Raw genomic sequence first — 23,148 nt, forward strand, 5'->3', positions numbered from 1 at the left:
TGTTCACATCTATTGGGGATTTTTGGCAATAATTATTCTTTTGGAAACCACATCACATAAAGTTGCATTGTCATCCTTTTATAATGTCATCAGTTTGGGAAAAACATGTTCAAGCTCAATGAAAGGGAATTGAAAGGGAATTTAAAAGCAGTCTGACGAATATTTAAGTTAATTTAAATACATTTCAAAAGGTAACCCCCTGTGTTTAATATAGGCCTATTGAAACCGCCTACATTTTGTCTAAGTTTTCTAATAAAATCTTTTTTGGTATTTCTATGCATACATTGGGTATTATTATTATTAATATTTATATTAAATCTATTATTTAAAGCTACTTTTTTATTGTTTTGATTCTGGCATTAGTGCAAAGGGTGTCTGAAATCACATATGATAGAGTTAAAATTCAAGTGAAATATCTTGTGGGGCATGAACCTTGAGTTTTATTTTATAATGGTTACCATGGTAACTCCCAGATCGAAACAAGTGGACTTCAAGAACAAACCTCACGACTTCATGAAAAGGTATTTGGGATAAAGCTTCAGGACTTCGCAGGGTTCCATGAACAAAACAATTGACGTTTATCAGATAAAACTGTGACGTGAACTGGGGAGTGTTAGTTGCGATGGCGTGACACTCTTTCATTGTTGGTATCGTTTGTTTTGTTTTCAATCCAGCGAGGCCTCGGCGAGACGTGTGAGGGGCCTTGATGCTGCAGGACTTTGTTCAACAATAAATAACATATCAAATGTGAATATCAGAGTATAAAAAAAAAAAGGACCTAAAATAATATTAATAATAATCACACCAACACAAATATGTCACATTTACATTCATTTATAAAGAGAAATACAACCATTCTAAAAGCACACATTGTTCTGCATTATTGAAAATGTTGATATTGAAGATGAACCATGCAAATGGGCCAAAAAACAAAAGAAAAAAAAATTACTGGAAGACACGTCACGAAGCAAACTCAAACTCTGAGTATGTGTAGCACTTTTCTCTTCTGGTCCTGGAAATGATATGGAAATAAAACGGCATTTACGTCGACAGTGAAAATGTTTCTTGTTCCTTTTACACCATAAACGAGAAGTTTGTGCGCATCGTTTGGCCCGAAGAAGCTCGACATCTGTCTATTAATGTGGGATGACCATGAATTTCTGCGGGGGCAGATTAAATATGAGCGTACAAGGCACCTGATACTGAATGGCATTTGTAGTTTTTTTCTTTTTTAAAGCCCCGTCATCGGAGTTGAATTTAGTGATAACCTTTGGAATCGGTGATAAAGTGCCACTAATTTAAAAAAATAATAAGCATCAACATTAGTCGATTCTTTCATTCACACTCACAATCCCAAGAACAGTCATGCGATCGGGCCGTTTAAGGACCGGCGGGAACACGCACTCACGCTTCACCTGGTAGTGTCATCAGCTAAAACCCGTCTGCGCAGCAACAGCCACGTCAGATCTGCCCCGACTCGCTGGAATCTGCAGCATTTCCCCATTTTTTTTCTCTCTTTTTTTCTTTAAAGTGAGTCTCTTAAAAAAAACGTAAATTAGTGCAAACCTCTGCAGTTGGGGTGAGTTTTCCTTAAATCAGGAGCTCAGATTTGCATCCGAGGATACTGGTGCGGTCGAGTCCATTTCATGCGTCAGCGACTAACAATTCTGTACTTTTTCTGCTTCAGGACAAAAAAGTCTTGGAAATCTGAAGAAACTCTGATTTGACAACTATGAGGATGATAGAAGTAAAAAAAAAAAAAAGAAAAAGAAAAGAAGTATAATCTATTCTGCACGCGTACCTTTTCTTACACAAAAAAGTAAACAGTTACATCTTCACTTACGTAAACCTAGTTAAACACTCCTACTCGGTGGTTCTGAAAATGTTTAAAATGCTACAAATACCACTATCTTGTAAAAGATACACAAATCATTCAGAAGATTGGCATCGCCACACGTTACACCGGACAACACCAATGTTTGACTAAGAATATAGATTTCAAAACAACCGTTTTTTTGTTTTTTTTGTTTTGTTTCGTTTCGTAAAAGTAAATGCACATCAAGAATCGTCAGAGAGTGCAGCTGCGTGACTGACAGAAGCAAGCGTACCAGTCCACTCGTCCCGTCCGCCTCCGGCGCGGTCAAAGCTCCCGTCGGACCGTCTGTGTTGCGGGATTTGGCGTTGGCACCGCGCCGCCTGCGACACTAGCTTATTCAAACAGAGACAGTAAAGAACGTCGACAAGCTGACTTGGAATTACCGAGAGATGACGTGGAGATCGGGGGTTAAAATTTCGATTGGGAGATGATGGGAGGGGAGGGGGGGGGTTAAAAATCTTAAGGGCATTCAATTTCCAACTCTTAAAAAAAGCCAAGCGTTTTTTATCAAAATATATCCATCTTAGTGTCAAATGTGTGTGTAGCTCTCAGAGGATATGAGAAAATATTCTGTAAACTTCTCTCTTTCACACTGTGCAAATCGCATTTTTTTTTTCCAAGAAGAGGGGGAGGGAGAATGGTCCGTGGACTTCGCGGCCATCCGTTTTTTGTTTTGAAATGACAAAATAAAAATAGAGAAATAATCCAAAATAATCCGTTTCCCATCTTTTGTTTTGATAATAAAGAACGGAAAACGGAAAGTTATCCGTTATCCGTTATCCGATTTCATTGATGTGTTTGAAAATCGAAATTGGGAATTAAAACAGCGAGTGGAAAACTCTTTTCTCTATTTCCTATTCGTTTCCAAGGATACTGAAAACAAGGATTGGACAAATGGGGGGATTGCACATGCGCAGTAATAAATGAAGAAAGTTGTTTCTGGTTCTTTTGTTGATCAGATTGAAAATTAACAGTTTTAGATTTTTTTTAATGTTGAAAAAGAAAATAAATCAAATATGAAACCTGAGTTTAATCTGTAATCTGTCTTCACTCAGTCATGATGTTGTGACAGTCCGTTCAGCTGCAGCGTCCAATCAATAACATGTACTGAACTCTAACATACTGCCCCCCCTGTTGGAAACGAATAGGAAATAGAGAAAAGAGTTTTCCACTCGCTGTTTTAATTCCCAATTTCTATTTTCAAACACATCAATGAAATCGGATAACGGATAACGATCTGTTTTCCACGGATTATTTTGGATTAGTTCTCTATTTTTATTTTGTCATTTCAAAACAAAAAACGGATGACCGCGAAGTAAACGGACCGAGAATAATGCAGCAGGTAGAAATTTGGCAGCGCAGCAGTAGGAGGGGAGGAGACAGGTCCATGGAGAGGGAGAGCAGGGGTTGCTGGTTCAGCTCTGCAGCAGGATGGGGTCCTCCAGCTCGTGGAATCCGGGCACCGAGCTGCTCTGGCTCTCCCCCGAATCCGAGTCGTACGCCGTGTCCGGCAGCTCGGCGAAGCCCCAGGCCAGCTGGTCGTCCTCCAGCTCGGAGCGCGCCGCCGCCGGCAGGTCGGCGCAGTCCTCCTCCTCGTTGGAGTTAAAGTCCTGAGGGATGTAGAGCATCTCGGGGTAGTTGCGCGACACCAGGTCGCTGGTGGTGGCCAGCGACACCTTGCGGAAGGCGATGAGGTGCATGTGCGAGTACTTGACGTACTTGCAGCGCTTGAAGCCCAGCGACTCCACCGCCACGCGCCAGCTGCGCATCATGAGCGTGTGGCGGTTCTGGTGGGACGAGTCGGGCGTGATGATGAGCAGCAGGCCGTGCAGCTCCAGCAGCTCGTGCGCCTTCTTGCAGCAGATCCAGCGCTGGTACGGGGAGGGGAAGTAGGACAGCAGCAGGGAGAAGACGGCCACGTGGAAGAGCTGGGCGGGCAGCGCGTCGATGGGGCTGCGCAGCTGCCGCAGGAACGCCTCCACCGCGTCGCCCGCCAGCTGGAGCGGCTGCTGCAGCTGCAGGTTCAGGAAGTCGCACTTGTACACACTCTGAAACAGAAGAGTCACGGCTCAGCAGAGGTGTCAAGTAACAAAGTACAAATACTTTGTTACCTTGGAAAGTAATTAATCATATTATTCGAAATAGACACAACAAATCAGAATACCCAAGCTATTTTTGAATGGCTCAGGGGATACAGTGGATAGTAGTGATGCACCGAAATGAAAATTTGTGGCCGAAACCGAAAATAATAATAAACACTTGGCCGAATACCGAACAATACCGAACATGGTTCTTCGCAGTTTTTCATTTATTTTGCCAATTTTTTCACCATTGCATAAATCAAATAAATTGGATTTAGGCATGCTTTTAAAAGAAAAAAATCTTTTACAAAATTACAAGGTAGAAAACATTTGTTGAACATAAAAAACTGAACATTTTTTAATTTCCCAGCATTTCTTAAATATTCCAGCAGACATTATACCAGCAAAGAACAATAACTTAAAATAAATAAATTAGCAAAATAAAATTTTTGGCCATCTTTGAGCTTACGTTAGGCTTAACTGACTGAACATTGTAACATAGGCCTTAAAACAATAAAAATGCATTAAGCGCTCAGGGTTTTTTATCATTTCAAATGATAAATCAAACTTGTAGCTGAAAGACTTTGCAGATGTGCTCCCTCTAGATATTTGAGCAGAACATTCATTGCAAACAGCCATTCTTGTATTATTCTTTGCCACTCTAAAATAATTCCACACTGCTGACATGTTTGCACCATTTCACTCCACGCTCTTCCACGTTTGATTTCGTCATCTAAACGCACCTGTAATAGATTGATTTATGTTGTTTTGGTTCCACCTGCTGGTGAATGTTAGTTAAATTCTTATGTGGTTAGTTTTTGGTTGGCCAACGATTTATGTTTGTCGTGCGCAACAGTTACGGAGCGGCCAGTCTATTTCCTTATATTACAACGCCGTTATTAATTGTTCGTTTTTTTTCCCACTTAGTGGATAGTTTGAATAATATTGCTGAAGAGTTCAATAATTATTTGGTTGGAGTTGGTTGTAACTTGGCCAGTAAAATTAGAGTGTCTAAGGATAAACAAAATATGTTTGATGAACTCATTAAAGGAAACAATAATACTATGTTCCTTCATGGAATTGATGAAACTGATGTAATTGAGATTGTAAAAAAATTCAAGAATAAATCATCAAATGATATAAATTCCATTGACATGGTAATTGTTAAAGAAGTTATTGGCCAAATTGTAAGCCCTCTGACCTATATATGCAATCTGTCTTTCCAAAAGGGTGTTTTTCCAAATAATATGAAAATAGCGAAGGTTATACCAGTATTCAAACATGGAGATAAGCGTTGCATTGATACCTTACTTAAGTAGAAATTCTGGTTATCTATACTTCACTGGAGTAATTATTTTTCAGACGACTTTTTACTTTTACTCCTTACATTTTCACGCAATTATCTGTACTTTTTACTCCTTACATTTTAAAAACAGCCTCGTTACTCTATTTCATTTCGGCCTTTAAAAAAAAACTATCCAGTTAAATTGCTCCGTCCGGATAGAGTGAATTTGGTTGTGGTTGTTTCAGATGTTCTTGTCCAGTTTTGTTCTTACATCCGTTCCCTCAGATTCCTGCAACTAAACTTGGATGTACATTCCAATAAAGGTTAGGATAAATGATAACATGCCTCTGAAGTTTGACTTTTTGCACCATTACAATACTTATAGGCAACTAGTCATCATATCTGCTGCTCTCTGAAACACATGTTAATGCTCAATAGTACACATATATGGTTCTTTAATATATTTACATTATACTAAGATGCTTCATTTTCAATGGCTTTTGTCCTTAATGGCTTTTTCCCCCTTACATTACTTTTACTTTTATACTTTTGAAAGTAGTTTTGAAACCAGTACTTTTATACTTTTACTTGAGTAAAAAACTTGAGTTGATACTTCAACTTCTACAGGAGTATTTTTAAACTCTAGTATCTATACTTCTACCTGAGTAATGGATGTGAATACTGAAGACACCTCTGCGGTGTCTCAGATCAGATCTGGGAACCTGCACGCGACATCGTGACGCTCACTCGGTTTCATAACGTGCAACCAGCTGAATGCGAAACCGGTTTTGTTCTGCTTTTTGCTGAATGTGTTGCCACAGATTTTCTAACCGCAGTTCTGACGCCCAACGTGAGTCATTTATGGCGACGTTTTCTTCTCGTAAGACGACGATTTACAGTATCACACAGCTGCATGTTTCACACACAAACAAGACTCGCTGTCAACAAGGAGTGAGCAGAGAAGAGACGTGCTCGCACCTCGACCCCGTCAGCCTGTTTCCATTTTAGTTTTAGTCTAGTCTTTGGGTCAAGCTATCATTTAGTTTTTATTAGTTTTAGTCACGTTCATTCTCCTTTTAGTCGTGTCAAGTTTCAGTCGACTAAAAGTCTGAGCATTTCAGTCTTATTTTAGTCAGAATTGTCCAAGACCTTTAGTCTACTTTTAGTCAAAGATTGTATTGATCCAAACCCATTTCACAATTCAAACAAGGTTATCTTATTATTATATTATTGTTATCTTATAGACTCAAGAATACATTCATTCCAGATACAGAAGACTCTAATTTGAGTTTACAACATATTTATTTTTCCGCGTTTCTCCCCGTCTTTTTCTTTTTCCACGACACATTGGGTTTTCTTTTCCACGTCTAAGTAGGAAAGTGTATCCAAAGATGGTTCTTCTTCTTCTTCTCCCCCCCAGAGCAGATCCCCGTGTTTCTCTCTGTAACTTAGTTTTTAATGTACGTTAACTAGAGCTCTGCGTTAACGGCATCAGCCTCTAACTCTGCAGCTGCATCTTCTGGATCTGATTCCTGCTGCAGCGACTGGGATTAAGGACTTTTAATTTTGTAATCTACATTTTAGTCTGGTTTTTATTCCTCTACGATATTGCATTTAGGCCTGTGTTGAAAAAATCGATTTTCCGATTCTTAATCGATTCTCATATTAATTCCTAAAAATCGATTCTTATGTCTAAAGATCGATTTTTTTTTTCTCATCATTTTCTCCAGGTGAACTTTAATCCCAGTAGTCGGACACACAGTTTGTCATGACACTTCTGAAAAATGCCAGGTTCTTCATGGCAATATGTGTGCGTGGTGACAGAATAAATTAGATAAGCTAAAATTATTTGTTTACTGCATGAACTTTTGCAATTTCTTTCTTTTTTGCACTTTAAATGGATATTGAAAGGCCTGTTTGAGTTATTTATTTCTTAGTTATTTCACAGTAATTATTGTGAAATTATTATTTCACTAGTTATTTTACAGTCATATAATTCAGGAGACAGCTCAAAAAACATTTTAAATAACACTAAGCCAATATCGAATCGGATCGAATCGAATCATGATAATCGATTCTGAATATTAAGAATCGGAATAGAATCGATTCTTGACATTTGAATCGATACCCAGCCCTAATTGCATTATATATTTAATTATCGTTATCGTCATATGAACAGCATTTTCGATGAGTCTCGTCTCGTTTTCCTCAGGTGATAAAGGTTCGTTGACGACGATATTTAGTCATAATTTTCGTCGACGAAAGCAACTTTACCTCGACTGCAGGCACTATGTCAATCCCGACCGTCAGGAACTCGTCGAACCTCAGGAACGGGTTGAAGCAGCTTCCCACGTCCAGCAGGCGCATTTTCCCCCGCTGGGAGATGGAGCTGCAGAAACAGAAACAGAAACACGGAAGAGACGGCTAACGGTCAAACCAGCACCTCGGGACAGTTCTGACTACACACATCTAAAGATTTAAGGGCAGGAAGTATAAATATAGTCAATAATATCTTATATAAGCAGCAGTCAGTTAAATAAGCTATGTTTCATTTGACCACTTTGAACTGAAATTTATCACGATAATTTCTGGCATTTATCCCGATAATGATAAAAATAATACCAATTCAACTCCACCTTTTTAACTATATTACTATACTATATTTTTACTACCAAAGAGCGAAATAACCGAATCAAATTCCTTGTTGGACAATGTTCGAACCTGGCCAATAAAGCTGATTCTGATTCTGATTCTGATTCTGATATCTTTCTTTCAGGCTCATATCTTTCTTTCTTTTTTCTTTCTTTCTTTCAGGCTCATTTCTTTCTTTCTTTTTTCTTTCTTTCTTTCAGGCTCATTTCTTTCTTTCTTTCTTTCTTTCAGGCTCATTTCTTTCTTTCTTTCTTTCTTTCTTTCAGGCTCATTTCTTTCTTTCTTTCTTTCTTTCTTTCAGGCTCATTTCCTTCCTTCCTTCCTTCCTTCCTTCCTTCCTTCCTTCCTTCCTTCCTTCCTTCCTTCCTTCCTTCCTTCCTTCCTTCCTTCCTTCCTTCCTTCCTTCCTTCCTTCCTTCCTTCCTTCCTTCCTTCCTTCCTTCCTTCCTTCCTTCCTTCCTTCCTTCCTTCCTTCCTTCCTTCCTTCCTTCCTTCCTTCCTTTCCTTCCTTCCCCTCCCTCCCTCCCTCCCTCCCTCCCTCCCTCCCTCCGACGGTTTATCGTGAACGGTAAAATATCACCCATTCCTACTTCATGATGACTTTTGCTGTGAATTCCTGCCGTATTTGTATCAATAGTTAGACCCTCCAGGAATCTGCAAAGAAAAAGTTTAAATTCCGCGGAGAGGAATTCTTGATTCCGCGGCTTGAAAGTTAATATTCCGCGGGCATTAAAAAATATATATTTTTAATGTAAAAATTAGGTAAATTTTTACCAAAACACTCTAAAACTGTAAAACAGTGTGTAACATACTATTACTGGTTATAAAATAATGAACATCAACATTTTCTTTGTCCCACTTTGGCATATTTATTTGCAACGAAAAGAGAAGACCATTTGCAGTAAAAATAAAAATATAAAATGCTGACACTTGGTCTGTGAAATGCAGTATAGTACTGTTCCCTGAACACTGGGAAAACCAGTGTTCAGGGAACAGTACTATTTGTCCTCGGAAGTGGGGATTTCCCAGTTCCCAGTCGGAATTTTCAACTGGAACGCCCCTTGAAGTGGGATTTCCTACTGGGAAAGTGGGAGAAGCTTCACCACCCCCGAGTTACCATTCCAAGATGGCTGCCATTCCCAGTTCCCAGTTCCGAGGTAAATGGAACGCGGCATTTGACTTACTGGGCACCGGACGGAGAAATCGCTCCATAACTGAAGGTTTTCTTTATGCTGTATGTAGTAATGTCTCCCCATATCTACAGTATGTAGTTAATAGTTTAAACTTTACTTTATGTCTCCGTGGAAGCCAAGGACCGATGCTGGTTTTTTATTTAAATTTAGAAGTTTATATTGGAAAAAATTTAAAATTACATTTCGCTTGTGTGTTGTGAATTTATGTTTCAATTGCAAACTAATGTTTCCTCAAAGGAATTTTGTATTTTTGAAAATGTTGAATAAAGTTTGTAAAAAAAAAAAAAAAAAAAAAAAAAAAAAAAGCCGGAAAAAAAAAAAAAAAAAAAAAAAAAGGACCGATGCTGGTGACTGTTTGTTTCCTTATCCGGCTAGTGTTACTACGTATGTGCGACATCTAGCGGCCGGGATGAAAATTACATGTAAAAAAAGTGATTTTTCTGCACCAGACATTGAAATCCACGGAAGGTCTGTAAATCCACGGACAGCCGTGAAATCCGCGGAAATTTCCGCGATCGCGGAATCGCGGATTCCTGGAGGGTCTAAATAGTCATATTTAAGGTGAGTGCATGTAAACGTTCACTGGAGAACTGGGAGATTAGTATTTACAGTGGAAACAAAAAGTAAGTGAACCCCTTGGAATGAATCTGTCGTGATATATTTGCCATAAAATGTGACAATAACAGAGAAGTGCTGACCCTGACGGGACACAGGTATAACATCTGGTTTCTTTGTTGAACACAGCCACTAAACATCAACATCCATTCAATATTTCAACACAACCCAGAGACTCATTCATGAAACTAGTTTGGAGGTGTGATTTTCAGGTGCTATAAAAACACAGCAACATTTTGAATTTGCTCCTGCTGGTGTGAACGACACCTCGCAAGGAAAGAGGTGGCGGAAGACGAGTGCTTAGGGCCGGAGAGGCAAACAGAGTCAGCTCCGAGTGTTCCAGCATCCATCCGTTGAGACAAAAGTGTCCATAAATAAGTGCCGTGGCTACTCTTTCTAGAAGTCGGTGCTCAGTCAAGAATCATCCAACTCCACTGAATCTACAGTGAGGGGAAGAAGAAGCCACGGGTGACACCTAAGGGCTCCAACACTTCAGGGGGGGAAAAAATATCCCACCACTAATGGAAAAATGTTTTGTGGACGGATGAATCAAAACCTGACTTTTGAAGTGGCTCAGTCAGAGTTGGGACCTCAACCCCACGTAGAATCAGAGCTGTTCATACCAGACGTCCTGCAGATGGACCTGAGCTGAAGGTCCAATCCCAATACACCCCCTACTTTTCTTCACTCGCCCTTCTTTTCTTCACTACCCCTAAAAAAGAAGGGACAGATTTTAGGGAACTTGAAATCTTCCCAGGGGCCTGTCCCAATACTCCCCCTTCCCCTTGTTTTCATCCCTACCCCTAATCAGGAAGCTGAGAGCCAAAAGCTGTTTTAATTTCAGCTGTAGCGCTGTTAATATGCCACTTTGTTAAGTTTTAATATGTTTTCAGGCGTAAAAGTAACCGTTAAGATCCCCAACCTGGGCTCAGTTTATCCAAATAACGCCTGTTAAGAAATTTGATCTGATGTTTTCGGCGATGATGAGACCGGGGCGCAGCAGCAGCAGCAGCTCACGTACAGACGTGATCGCCGGGTCAACCTGCTGTCGTCCCGGGGAGAAACCTGCAGCTCTGTGGAGAATTACCACTGGCTGAAATAAATCATTTAGGAAGATAAATGTTGGTTTAATAGATGAAATCTAACAGTTGTAGCTACGCCTGTTAAGAAATTTGCTCTGAAAATGTCATGATTTCTGTCGGCCTGCTCCGGAGCTGATTTATGGTTCCGCGTTAAACCAACGCAGAGCCTACGGCGTACGGCGCGCGTCGCCACGTAACCTACGCCGTAGGCTCTGCGTTGGTGTAACGCGGAACCATGAATCAGCCTTTATTCTGGCGAGGTTGCAAAAAACGGGCAAAAAAGTGATTATGTACATCCACTGAGTGAATATTATGAAAGTAAAATACATATTTCTCGCTAGAAATGTAATCAAAACTAATTTTTATGCAGAAACTAACTCAAAATATTGATTTTATTCACTAAAAAATAAGAAATGTCCGCCATGTTTTTTTTTTGGATTCAGTCCGCAAATGACGACGAAAAGCATTCTGGGAAATGTTTTGGTCCCTAGATCAGTGAGTGAGGATCGCAAAACCCTCGCTCCGTAGGGACAGATTCATAGCCACTTCCCCTCATTTTCCCCACTACCCCTAGGTGAAAAGAGGAATTGGGACACCACTACCCTCACGGGAACGCGCAAAATGTAGGGGTAGTGAAGAAAAGTAGGGGTAAGGGGAGTATTGGGACAGGGCCGAAGAAGCTCGGGAGAGGAATAGTCAACAGTTCTGAAAGTTGAACAGGTCTGAGATACTGGAAGACTTTATTTCCAAGGCAAACGCTGTTTTTTCTGGTGGTCAAAAATATCTTCTACCGTATGCAAATATAGCCGACCTAAACACAAACAAATAACCTTAAACGAGTTGAAAAGTGCGTGACTGTTTATTTAATCGTTTCCTCTCCTCTTTTTATGCCTCTCTCTTTTCTCTTAGCGTGGATCCTTCACTAGTCTGCCAGACACCAGCGTGAGTCGCGGACGATTATACGAGTGACGGGAAAAGAGTTGTATCGGACGATAGCTGACAACGAGAAGCTGCTAGCGCACAATAAGATTTGGGTTGAATGGAGACACACAAATAATTAACTCAGGCCCCAAATAAACGCGTGTTGATTTGAGCGATTTAACCTTTATTTTGTGTTTTACCGTGCCTCTGCTTGGAGGAGTTTAGACCAGCTGTTAACTGTTAACCCCGAACGTGTTCCTTGATGTGTTCAAGTAAAGAAAACAACCAACTGCTTGTGTGTCATCAACATTAACACAACGTTTAAATCTCATTTTAGTGCAAATAAACACAGAAAACCGATTGATTCTGAAGGGTTACCACACCTGCATCACCCACTGTTAGGAATGGGTGATATTTTACCGTTCACGATAAACAGTCAAAAAAATTCCCCACGGTAAGAATTTGTCATCTCGCGGTAAAAATGATAAATTCCAGTTGATGATGTTTTTGTGTAAAGGAAGGAAGGAAGGAAGGAAGGAAGGAAGGAAGGAAGGAAGGAAGGAAGGAAGGAAGGAAGAATGAATGAATGAATGAATGAATGAATGAATGAATGAGGTATGAAGGAAGGAAGGAAATGAGCCTAAAAGAAAGAAAGAAAGAAAGAAAGAAAGAAAGAAAGAAAGAAAGAAAGAAAGAAAGAAAGAAAGAAAGAAAGAAAGAAAGAAAGAAAGAAAGAAAGAAAGAAAGAAAGAAAGAAAGAAAGAAAGAAAGAAAGAAAGAAAGAAAGAAAGAAAGAAAGAAAGAAAGAAAGAAAGAAAGAAAGAAAGAAAGAAAGAAAGAAAGAAAGAAAGAAAGATTAATTCCCGTTGATACGTGTTTGTGTAACAAACATGGTGGATCTGAGTCATTCCAGTTTTGCAGTACAGGTGTAACTCATTTAATTGGTTTTTATTAATTAAATTTAATTGGTGTAGTTTAGTAGTATTTAGTATTCTTTAGAGCAGTGATTTGGCTCCAGAGACTGAATGTGGTGATAGATTTATAGTTACAAAAGTGCCAGAAATTATCGTGATACATTTTTTAGTTCATACCGCCCATCCCTGCCCACTGTATCACAGACATAAAGATTCATCTGAAAATGGTTATTACAGTTCATATAAGATTCAACAAGTACATTTTAAGTCTGAAATAAATCTGCAGGAAGCTCCTTCAAACATGTGTTATGTGCTTTAACTGCTACAGTTTCACCAGCAGCTACAGAGGGCGTGTTGTTACTCCGGCCTACCTGGGGACGGGGCCGTACGCTTGAGCACCGACGGGTGCGGAAGTCAGACCTGCGGCTAAAGTGGCACTTTTTGCATCCTTTTCTAACACTCTCTTCATCCCACCGTCCAAGAAATATTCCTGGCAGACACTGAGGGGACAAAACCCAAGACGTTAATCAAACTGTACTCAAGTCTCGTATCCTGCAGGTTCAGATGAGTTAGTCTTAACTCAGGGGTGTCAAATGTGCGGCCCGTGGGCCGCATGTGGCCCGAGAGAGGTTTTCACGTGGCCCGCGAGAAGTTTCCAACGCAAAAAAACGAAATGTTAATTTACTAAAAAGGAAGGCATAAATAATTGCCATGAATCGCAGCATATCCGATAATATATTTCTTCTACAAATCCATCGTTATTCCACAAATAGAGCAGTTTTCTAGAATGCATTTGCCTATTTTATTTCTTTGTAGACGGTGGTTTAATTTGATTAACTGACTACTATTATATATTTTCGCAGGAAAAATATCACTGCTAAAAAAGATGATAAAAGATATTTATTCGGAGAATTTCAGTTTTGAATACGAGGATAGTGACAAAGTAAAACCGTTAAAAAAGAAGTGCTGACTTTTTCGGCACACTGGCGTAAATATCCGCGCCAATTTTAAAAAATAAATACACTTAATTGTATTGGAAAAATCTCTAAATCACAAAGAAACACTCTCGGATGTAACAAGAAAGATTTTGCTTTTAATTAAATTTCCTATAAAAAAGCAAAATATAAAAAAACATACTTGTTTCTGTTTATCTTTGTAAAATGATATTAAAAGTATCTTACATAATTTGAAAAAAAACGAGAAATTTCAAGAAAAGATCCTGAATAAATATATTTTACATAATTAGAGTGTAAATATTTCCTTTAAAATTAACTAAACTGATATTGGATTAGATAACAATAGTAAAAAAAAAAAGAATTAGAGAAAAAACATACTTGTTTCTGTTTATCTTTGTAAAATGATATTAAAAGTATCTTAAATAATTTGAAAAAAAACGAGAAATTTCAAGAAAAGATCCTGAAGAAATATATTTTACATAATTAGATTAGTTAATTTTAAAGGAAATATTTACAAACTGATATTGGATTAGATAACAATAGTAAAAAAAAAAGAATTAGAGAAAAAACATACTTGTTTCTGTTTATCTTTGTAAAATGATATTAAAAGTATCTTACATAATTTAAAAAAAAACGAGAAATTTCAAGAAAAGATCCTGAAGAAATATATTTTACATAATTAGAGTGTAAATATTTCCTTTAAAATTAACTAAACTGATATTGGATTAGATAACAATAGTAAAAAAAAAAAAGAATTAAGAGAAAAAAATTCCGCACCGTTTTTGTTATTTTGAGCGTGCGCCCGCGAGAAAAAAATTTTGCCGAGCAAAATGAGTTTGACACCCCTGTTTTAACTCTACTGTTTTAATATTAAACATGTAGGTCGGCCGCACCTGCGACACCACTCGATGCGGCTCTCTCCGTCGCAGTTTTTGGTCCAGTGGTTGTCGGCGAGATTCTTCATGGCCAGGGCGTACTCGCTCAGCGTCTGCTCATCCTCACAGTGCTCACGCCAGATTTTGTCAAAGTCGCCCACTGCGGAGAATAAAAAAAGGAGAAAGAAAGAAAAGAAAAAAGAAATCAGAACAGAAGCAAAAGCAGCTCAAAAAGCAGACGGCTGGAAACTTCCAGTCTGATGGGCAGAAAAAAAACACCACAGCAAACACTCCAAACCTACTTTCCAGCTCTGGTCATCCCCTTTAGCCTCTAAACATGCCTCTACTCCTCCACCAGCACACAAGCGATGCTGTTTCTGCACAGATCCGCCTCGGATAGCGGCCCCGCTGTAACAATAGAGCCCGCTAAACTTTCCTGCAGCACGTCTTCACGGCTGCTCGGAGGCTCGAGTGAACACACGGACGAGGGAGAAATCCCATGACCGGGAGGGAAAAGTCGATCTGATTTGCAGAAATGAAAGGGCAACAAGACGAGCGGCGGTAAACAGCAGCGCTCTGGAAGCATGACCGCCGGGATTCAATGCCAAGCCTCCCGGATCATGCTTTACTTATTAACCAATCATGAGGTCTGCAAGCAGGATGACTTATCTGAACTATCATGGTCTCCAAAACAACCAAACTCTCCTGTTTTTAATATCTTACAGTTAAACGTGCATTTCTCCAAACATAAAAGGCTGATTTTAAAACATTATTACAGATATGGTGTAGTGTTTTAAGGTGGAACATTGGTAAGAGATTACACAAATTAACAGTAAAACTTAACTTATTGTTACTGTTTACCCTCACAGATTCTATCAGAGTGAGCACATTTCGATAGAAGCTTCAAAACTTTTAAGGAGGTCACTGTTTTCTTTCTGCTCTTTGGTTTGTTATTTAAGAGCTAAAAGGATCCGGAGGCAGTCACGTGAAACAAACCAGTCAAGAGTTCAAGCTGGACAAGCTAATTCTAGATATATGTGGCTTTTTAAAACTGCAATATTGAAACAAAAAGCAGCCCACAAACAAGTAGCCGTTCTGCTCCAGGTACAAGTATGTATTTCATCTTCAAGATAACGTTTTGGTTTTTTTTCTCCAACTTGCCATTCTGAATTTGCCTTTTTGTGTTTCCCACCCACACACTTTCCAGGAGGAGCATGCATTTCCTCAGAAAGATAAAATGAGAGCTGGTGGAGAAAAGAAAAAACAGAAAACCCCAGCAGCAGCAGCACAAAGGCTTGCTGTAGTGAGGCAGCGGAGCAGAGTTTTAGATGCACGGCGTTTGAAACCAGAGTGTTTAATCGCAGAGAAGCCCTGTGTCAATGCTGCGAAGTGAAACACTGAATAGTTCATTAATCAGAGATGTTCGGCCCGCTGACACACAGATGTAATTAGTCATTGCTGCCGTGGCCTAAGAGGGTTTTTCCAAACTTCCCATTTTGAAGGAATAAGACAGTTGTTGTTCTCCAGACTGACAGCTGCTGATGAACACACACGGAAGAAAAATAAACCGTCACATTAGGGCTGGGCGATATGGACCAAAAGTTATATCTCGATATTTTCTAACTCAGGGGTAACCCAAAATGTTGAAAGAGCCATATTGGACCAAAAACACAAAAAACACATATGTCTGGAGCCGCAAAAATTGAAAAAGTCTTGTATAAGCCTTAGATTGAAGGCAACACATGCTGCATGTTTCTATATTAGTTATAATTGGGGGAAGATTTTGTTTTCATTATGCACTTTGAGAAAAAAGTCGAAATGTCGAGAAAAAAGTCAAAATGTTGAGAAAAAAGTCGAAATGTCGAGAGAAAAGTAAAAATTTCAAGAAAAAAGTTGAAATGTTGAAAAAAAAGTCGAAATTTCGAGAAAAAAGTCAAAATTTCGAGAAAAAAAGTCGAAATGTCGATATTAAAAAGGAAAGGAAAAAGGAAGAAAAAAAGAGAAAAGAGAAAAAAGGGAAAAAAAAGAGAAAAAAGGAAAAAAGTTAGAAAAAAAAGAAAATAGAAGAAAAAAGAGAGAAAAAGAGAAAAAAAAAGAAAAAGAAGAAAAAGGGGAAAAAAAAGGTCAAACATTTTTGAAAAAGCTCCAGGAGCCACTAGGGCGGCGCTAAAGGGCCGCATGCGGCTCTGGAGCCGCGGGTTGCCGACCCCTGTTCTAGCTGAATGGCGATACTCGATATATGTCGATATTTTTTCTGTGTCATAATTGGGGTTTCCCCCAAAGCATTATAGCATAGCATCTCTGTTAGCTTCATTTTTTCTGAGGCAAACCCTTAAAAAAACAAGTCAGTTTTAATACAAAGCCTCGTGCCAAATGTCACACAGGTTCCTTTATTAACAGAGGTCTGCACAATATCAAAATGTATAAAACAAATGAAATAAAAATAACTGCCTGCATATATAGAATAAAAATGCTTCTTGAATAAAATAAAACAAATATCCCTTTCCTGCATAACAATTAAATTAAAATACACTGTGCAATTAATACAATGTAGACAGTAACAGGCAGACTTTTCCACTGAGGTTGACAGTTGTGCAAATAATAAAACATTTGTGCAAATCTCAAATAAAACATGTAAACAGATATTGCATCTCTTTGAGCAAATCTCAAATAACTAAAACAAGTCAACTACTGTACATTTTACAGATTTTGTGCCAGGAAAACTAACCTGTCAACACTGTCAAGTTTCAGCACACAAAGGTATTTTTTTGCCAGCGCGAGGGGTCAGTGTTGATGTTCAGTCAATTTGTCGCAAAATAAGCTCTATCGATATAAATGATATTGTCTCGTACCATATCGCGTTTGAAAATATATCAATATACATTAAAATCTCGATATATCGCCCAGCCCTGCCGTCACACAGCTTTCGCAGCATTTAACTGCCTTAACCGGTTTTTGCTTTCCGTTCTGAATTTCTGCAGCTCAAAGGATCATTTTTAGTCTTTGTGGTGTTTACTTGTAAATGATGGACGGGCTGGAATTGATGACTGAGGTGAACTTCTAACTGGTGAACTTCTAACTGTTTCTTTGCTCGCTGTGTGAGCAGACGGCCCAGATGTGGACACATCGCATCCTGCAGCCAACACCACTCACATCTGTACAACTTCACACTGTCCTCCCCCCAAACCCCAACCAAACCCCAACCAAACCCCAACCAAAAGACACATACATTTAGGGCCAACGGATCTAGAGAGTAGGTCTGGGAATCGATTCAAATGTCAAGAATCGATTCGATTCCGATTCTTAATATTCAGAATCGATTATGATGATTCGATTCGATATTGATTTGGCCTAGTGTTATTTAAAATGTTTTTTGAGCTGTTGCCTGAATTATATGACTGTAAAATAACTAGTGAAATAATAATTTCACAATAATTATTGTGAAATAACTACGAAATAAATAACTCAAACATTTAAAGTGCAAAAAAGAAAGAAATAGCAACAGTTCATGCAGTAAACAAATCATTTTAGCTTATCTAATTTATTCTGTCACCACGCACACATATTGCCATGAAGCACCTGGCATTTTTCAGAAGTGTTATGACAAACTGTGTGTCCGAATACTGGGATTAAAGTTCACCTGCCGAAAATTATGAGAAAAAAAAAAAAAAAAAATCGATCTTTAGACATAAGAATCGATTTTTAGGAATTAGTATGAGAATCGATTTAGAATCGGAAAATCGATTTTTTTTCAACACAGGCCTACTAGAGAGTGACGAAACTGTAAAACTATTATTAACCCCAACACATGCAAAGCAAGTCCATGTTCAGACTGTTCACACATGATCAGTTTAGACTTTCATTCAGTGTAGAAACGACTCGTGTGTAGTATTTCTTGAGAAAGTCGAAATAGTGATTTTAAAATCTCAAATTCCCCTCATGATGTCGATGGTGACACCGCAGCGAAAGGCCTCTCGTGAATCTCTTGGCACTTTTCTTCTTTTTGTTTGTGTTAGAGACAATTTTGTATTGTGTTGTGCTCCCGATTCAATAACCTGTGTGGGGATGTGGATTGTTGTAGTGACATTTTTGCACACACAGTTTTTGACCGTCTTAACTTTGGCGTCGCATTGTTGCAGTTTTTGGTCTAACAGCTTTACTGGTTTTTATGAATGAATGAATGAATGAATGAATGAATGAATGAATGAATGAATTTTTATTTCGAACATGTATATAAAAAAATAAAGAGTAACATCTTCATATTCACATATGTTCCGAAAAAAGGAGTAGGAAGAAGTGTACACTTTTTCCTAGTTCCTACCTCTTTTTAACTCTATGAATTTACATTATTGTTATTATTATATCTACACAATATCCATATAAATTTAGTCTATATAAATACTACGTAAACATGCCTATTACTACATAATTTTATCCATGGTTTCATGCAAGTTATAGCTGCATGTGCATGTAGTTGGCTGTATAGAAAGGAGCTCGTGTGTACAAATAAATACCCTTTTTGAGCATCACAGAAGATGTTTATGGACATTCATTCGTTCAGCCCAAGGAAACGCGTCATCTGTTACCGGTAAATCAGTGACTTGTAGGTTTTTTCATGTTTTTTTGGGTCAAATCAAGTCAAGTCACAACAAATTGTTTTTGCTTTCTTTGCTCTTTATGTAAATGTAATGATTACTGCTATTAAGTTAGTCTCTCTTAATGTTTTCTTCCAGTTATACGGCGGTTTTAAATATTCAGGACAGAATACTGGTCAAAGTTAAGTTTTAATTAAATCTGTCGAGTTCTTTAGTGGAATAACTGGATTATAAACCGACTGCATGAACCTGTTTACTTTCTATATAAAGTCCCTTTATACGTGACTTTGGTCGTGATTTTGTGCTTTACAAATAAACAGAGCTTTCCAATGAGGATATTTCTACAAACGTTTCCATAAACTGAGATGAAGGCAAAACAGGTTGGTTAAAACAGATATTGTGGAAACATCTAGACATTTATTTGATTATTGGGTCTGTTTTATTGCACTTCAAAAAAGCAGAAGTCACCCAGCAGCACATCATGCACCACATTTGATCTACTTCCTGCCAAAAAAAGGCAGCTTATGTCTGCAGTTTTTAGAGCAAAACTGCAAGTGTCAACCTTCCCACGATGCATCACGTCCATCCGTGCAGACCGATGTGTTTGCAGGGGTTGTGACCTCCTGCATCCACACAAACTGGATAAAAAGCATCAGTAAATCTGCGGGTTATCGTTTCCAACCCTTCTCAGAAATATCAAGCTACTTTCGCTCTGACAGGACAGACATAAAAAGGTTTTATTGGCAATAGAAAGGCTCCATTGCTGTCTGTCATTAGTAACCTATTAAAGTCTGCGTTTACTGGGCATTGGATGTGGCGATAATACCAGTTTACAAGGGCGACTTATCTACACAAACAGCGATTACAAGACGATTAAAGGTCTTTAAAAGGCCTCGCTTGTACAATTAAATAAACTCGGGCCGACTCCAGTCCTCCACAGCAGCCAGGCCCGTGTGGCTGTCAGAGGTCATGCTTTCATTTGTCTTTAAAACACCCTGTTGTTGGAGAAAAGCTGGAGTTTAATGTTAAATTTGTGGGGGTTTTCCATGGGTGCAGATCCCAGGTGCCAGATCCCACATGCCCCCCCCAATTTCTGAAAAACATGAATTGTCCCCCCCAATAAAAATACCCTAAATTATTCAAAATTGAACAAATGTATTTTCAGACTTAAAGGTTGAATATGTAGAATATTTATTAAAAACATATTTCTAAAAAAAATAATAAATCCACGGTGCGTTTTGAGGTGTACAGAATGAAAGTATTGCTACTCCATACATTTTTTTATTTTTTTTAGTCTGAATTAATATTTTTTAAATGAATGAATATGAATTTATTGTCAAGTTGTATTATCCATGAGTTGTCTAGAACCAGACAAGAAGAGTTAGCCTATTAAGATACAGGATCTCTTCTTCCAGGGAGTCCTGGAAAATGACAGATGAAAACGAACATGGACATTTATGTAAATAAATGTGATGTTGGGTCAACTTGTGCTGTGTTTATTGTGCTCTTAGCAATGGGTTAGAACTGTTTACCACCATAACTGTGTTAAAACATGATCAGTTAGTTTAAACAACTTGTTTAGGGCTCCATATTTCATCCATATATCAATTGATCGTGCATAAAGTAGTCCCATAGGATAAAAGGAAGATGGTGCCTTCCTTCCTTCCTTCCTTCCTTCCTTCCTTCCTTCCTTCCTTCCTTCCTTCCTTCCTTCCTTCCTTCCTTCCTTCCTTCCTTCCTTCCTTCCTTCCTTCCTCCCTCCCTCCCTCCCTCCCTCCCTCCTTCCTTCCTTCCTTCCTTCCTTCCTTCCTCTCTTCCTTACTCCCTTCTTCCCTTCCTCTTTTCTTCCTTCCTTCCTTCCTTCCTCCCTCCCTCCCTCCCTCCCTCCCTCCCTTCCTTCCTTCCTTCCTTCCTTCTCCCTTCCTTCCTTCCTTCCTTCCTTACTCCCTTCTTCCCTTCCTTCCTTCCTTCCTTCCCTCTTTCCTTCCTTCCTTCCTTCCTTACTCCCTTCTTCCCTTCCTCTTTTCTTCGTTCCTTCCTTCCTTCCTTCTCCCTTCCTTCCTTCCTTCCTTCCTTACTCCCTTCTTCCCTTCCTCTTTTCTTCCTTCCTTCCTTCCTTCCTTCCTTCTCCCTTCCTTCCTTCCTTCCTTCCTTCCTTCCTTCTCCCTTCCTTCCTTCCTTCCTTCCTTACTCCCTTCTTCCCTTCCTCTTTCCTTCCTTCCTTCTTCCCTTCCTCCTTCCTTCCTCCCTTCCTTCCGTCCTATGATTTACGAATATAACAGTTAAGAATCAGAATCAGAATCAGAATCAGAATCAGAAAGGGGGTTTATTGCCAAGTTTGTCAACACACACAAGGAATTTGTTGTGGTGATTGGTGCAATACAGTAAAATAAAAATAAAAAATAAAAATATAAAAGCAAACAAATATATATGGAGATAAACTGAGAGATAGAATAAAGTAAAATGTATAACAGGAATAAACAGAAATGTACAATATGAGGATTAAAAAGTAAGCAGTGACACACACTGTTGGCTGTTTAGGACAAATAAACAAGAAAGGTAAGCACAATAAATGATTCCCTGTGCAGTATTTTTTGGCGAGCCTTTACCAATTTATGGCATGGTATGAGTTGCATATTGGCAAAAAAATTAAAAATTAAAATCACGTTGGTGTCCCCCCCAATCCTGACATCGGATCTGCACCCCTGGTCAGAGGTCATGCATTCATTTGTCTTTAAAAGACCCGTTTGTAGGAGAAAAGCTGGAGTTTAATGTTAAAATTGTGTGTTTTTATTCAGATTAGGTCGGTTTTGGGCCCAGACAGACTCTTACCTTCCCTGTATTTCCTGCGCAGTTTCCTGTGCAGGTTCTTCACCACCCCCGACAGCTTCTCCTGCTGCCGCCGGCACGGCTCCTCGCTGGGGATGGGCCGGCAGCAGCTCCCCGGCCGGAGCTCCGTCTCCCCCGTCTCCACATTGTCCCCGGGGTTCATGTCTCTCTCAGCTCCGCCGCGTCCCCCCTCTCTCCCCCGGAACCAAGCGGACCGGCGAGCCAGCTCACCGGCCAACAACACGCCCGGCGATTGGACGGCGCGGTGACACACTCTCGCGAGATATGACCAATCACAGGCCGAGGAGCGGCTCATTCTCGCGAGATCGGACCAATCACAGGCCGAGGAGCGGCTCCGGGCAAGAGCCGTACGTGCGGTGAGGCGTTCACGGGCATTCTGTTAATCGCAACACTAATAAATCTACGGAAGAATATTATGGCCAGGCAGGAGAAAAATAAAAATTATATTTTAAAAAGTAGATACATAAATTGACAATATTAATTCGAGAGTAAATAAGTTAAACAAATAAATAATGATCATATAGAGTGGTGTAGCACTATACAATGTAGAATAATAATATAGTAATATCCTAATATAACATAATTTTTATAAAATATTATAAAATATTATAACATATAACCAAATTATATCACCATACTATTATATATAACGATATAATAATACTATAGTTAAACATCCCATGAGATTTCATAACTTAATATAATAATAAACTATGAAACAATACATCATGATAATGCCAAGAATAATTATTATAATTAAAATTGGTAATTTATATATTGCAATGAGGGGTGAGGTCACCCCAGGAGGATTTTTTTTTCATTATGCACTTCGAGAAAAAAGTCGAAATGTCGAGATTAATGTTGAAGTACAATTTCGAGAAAAAAGTCGAAATGTTGAGAAAAAAGTCAAAATTTCGTGAATAAAGAAAAAAGGCGAAATTTTGACTTTATTCTTGAAATTGTATTTCACAATTAATCTCGACATTTCGACTTTTTTCTCGAAATTGTATTTCAACATTAATCTCCACATTTCAATTTTTGTCTCGTAGTGCACAATAAAAAAAAATCTTCCCCTCTCAAGTATTTTTTCTCCTGCATGGCCCTAATACTCTTCCGTAGATAAATCACAGTGGAAAAAAGTGATTTTAAAAGAATGCAAGTAATTTCTCTATATATTCGTCAAAAATAACATCGATTAATAACCTAAAAAATAAATAAATAAATAAAATCTCAGCTCATAACTTACAGTCACTG

General features: G+C 38.8%; 1 protein-coding gene across 1 annotated transcript; it reads right to left on the reverse strand.

The window, feature by feature from the left end:
* Window positions 1–824: 824 nt before the first annotated feature.
* Window positions 825–22,092, reverse strand: LOC133443700 (S-adenosylmethionine sensor upstream of mTORC1-like). The gene is made up of 5 exons (XM_061720843.1): window positions 21,877–22,092; window positions 14,468–14,609; window positions 12,990–13,118; window positions 7,517–7,631; window positions 825–3,924 (listed from the first exon to the last, which is right to left on the reverse strand). The coding sequence occupies exons 1-5, from the start codon at window positions 22,034–22,036 to the stop codon at window positions 3,292–3,294; spliced, it is 1,179 nt and encodes a 392-aa protein (XP_061576827.1). The 5' UTR covers window positions 22,037–22,092; the 3' UTR covers window positions 825–3,291.
* Between the last annotated feature and the right edge of the window lie 1,056 nt (window positions 22,093–23,148).

The sequence above is a fragment of the Cololabis saira genome, chromosome 5, assembly GCF_033807715.1.
Source record: "Cololabis saira isolate AMF1-May2022 chromosome 5, fColSai1.1, whole genome shotgun sequence".
Lineage (NCBI taxonomy): Eukaryota > Metazoa > Chordata > Actinopteri > Beloniformes > Belonidae > Cololabis > Cololabis saira.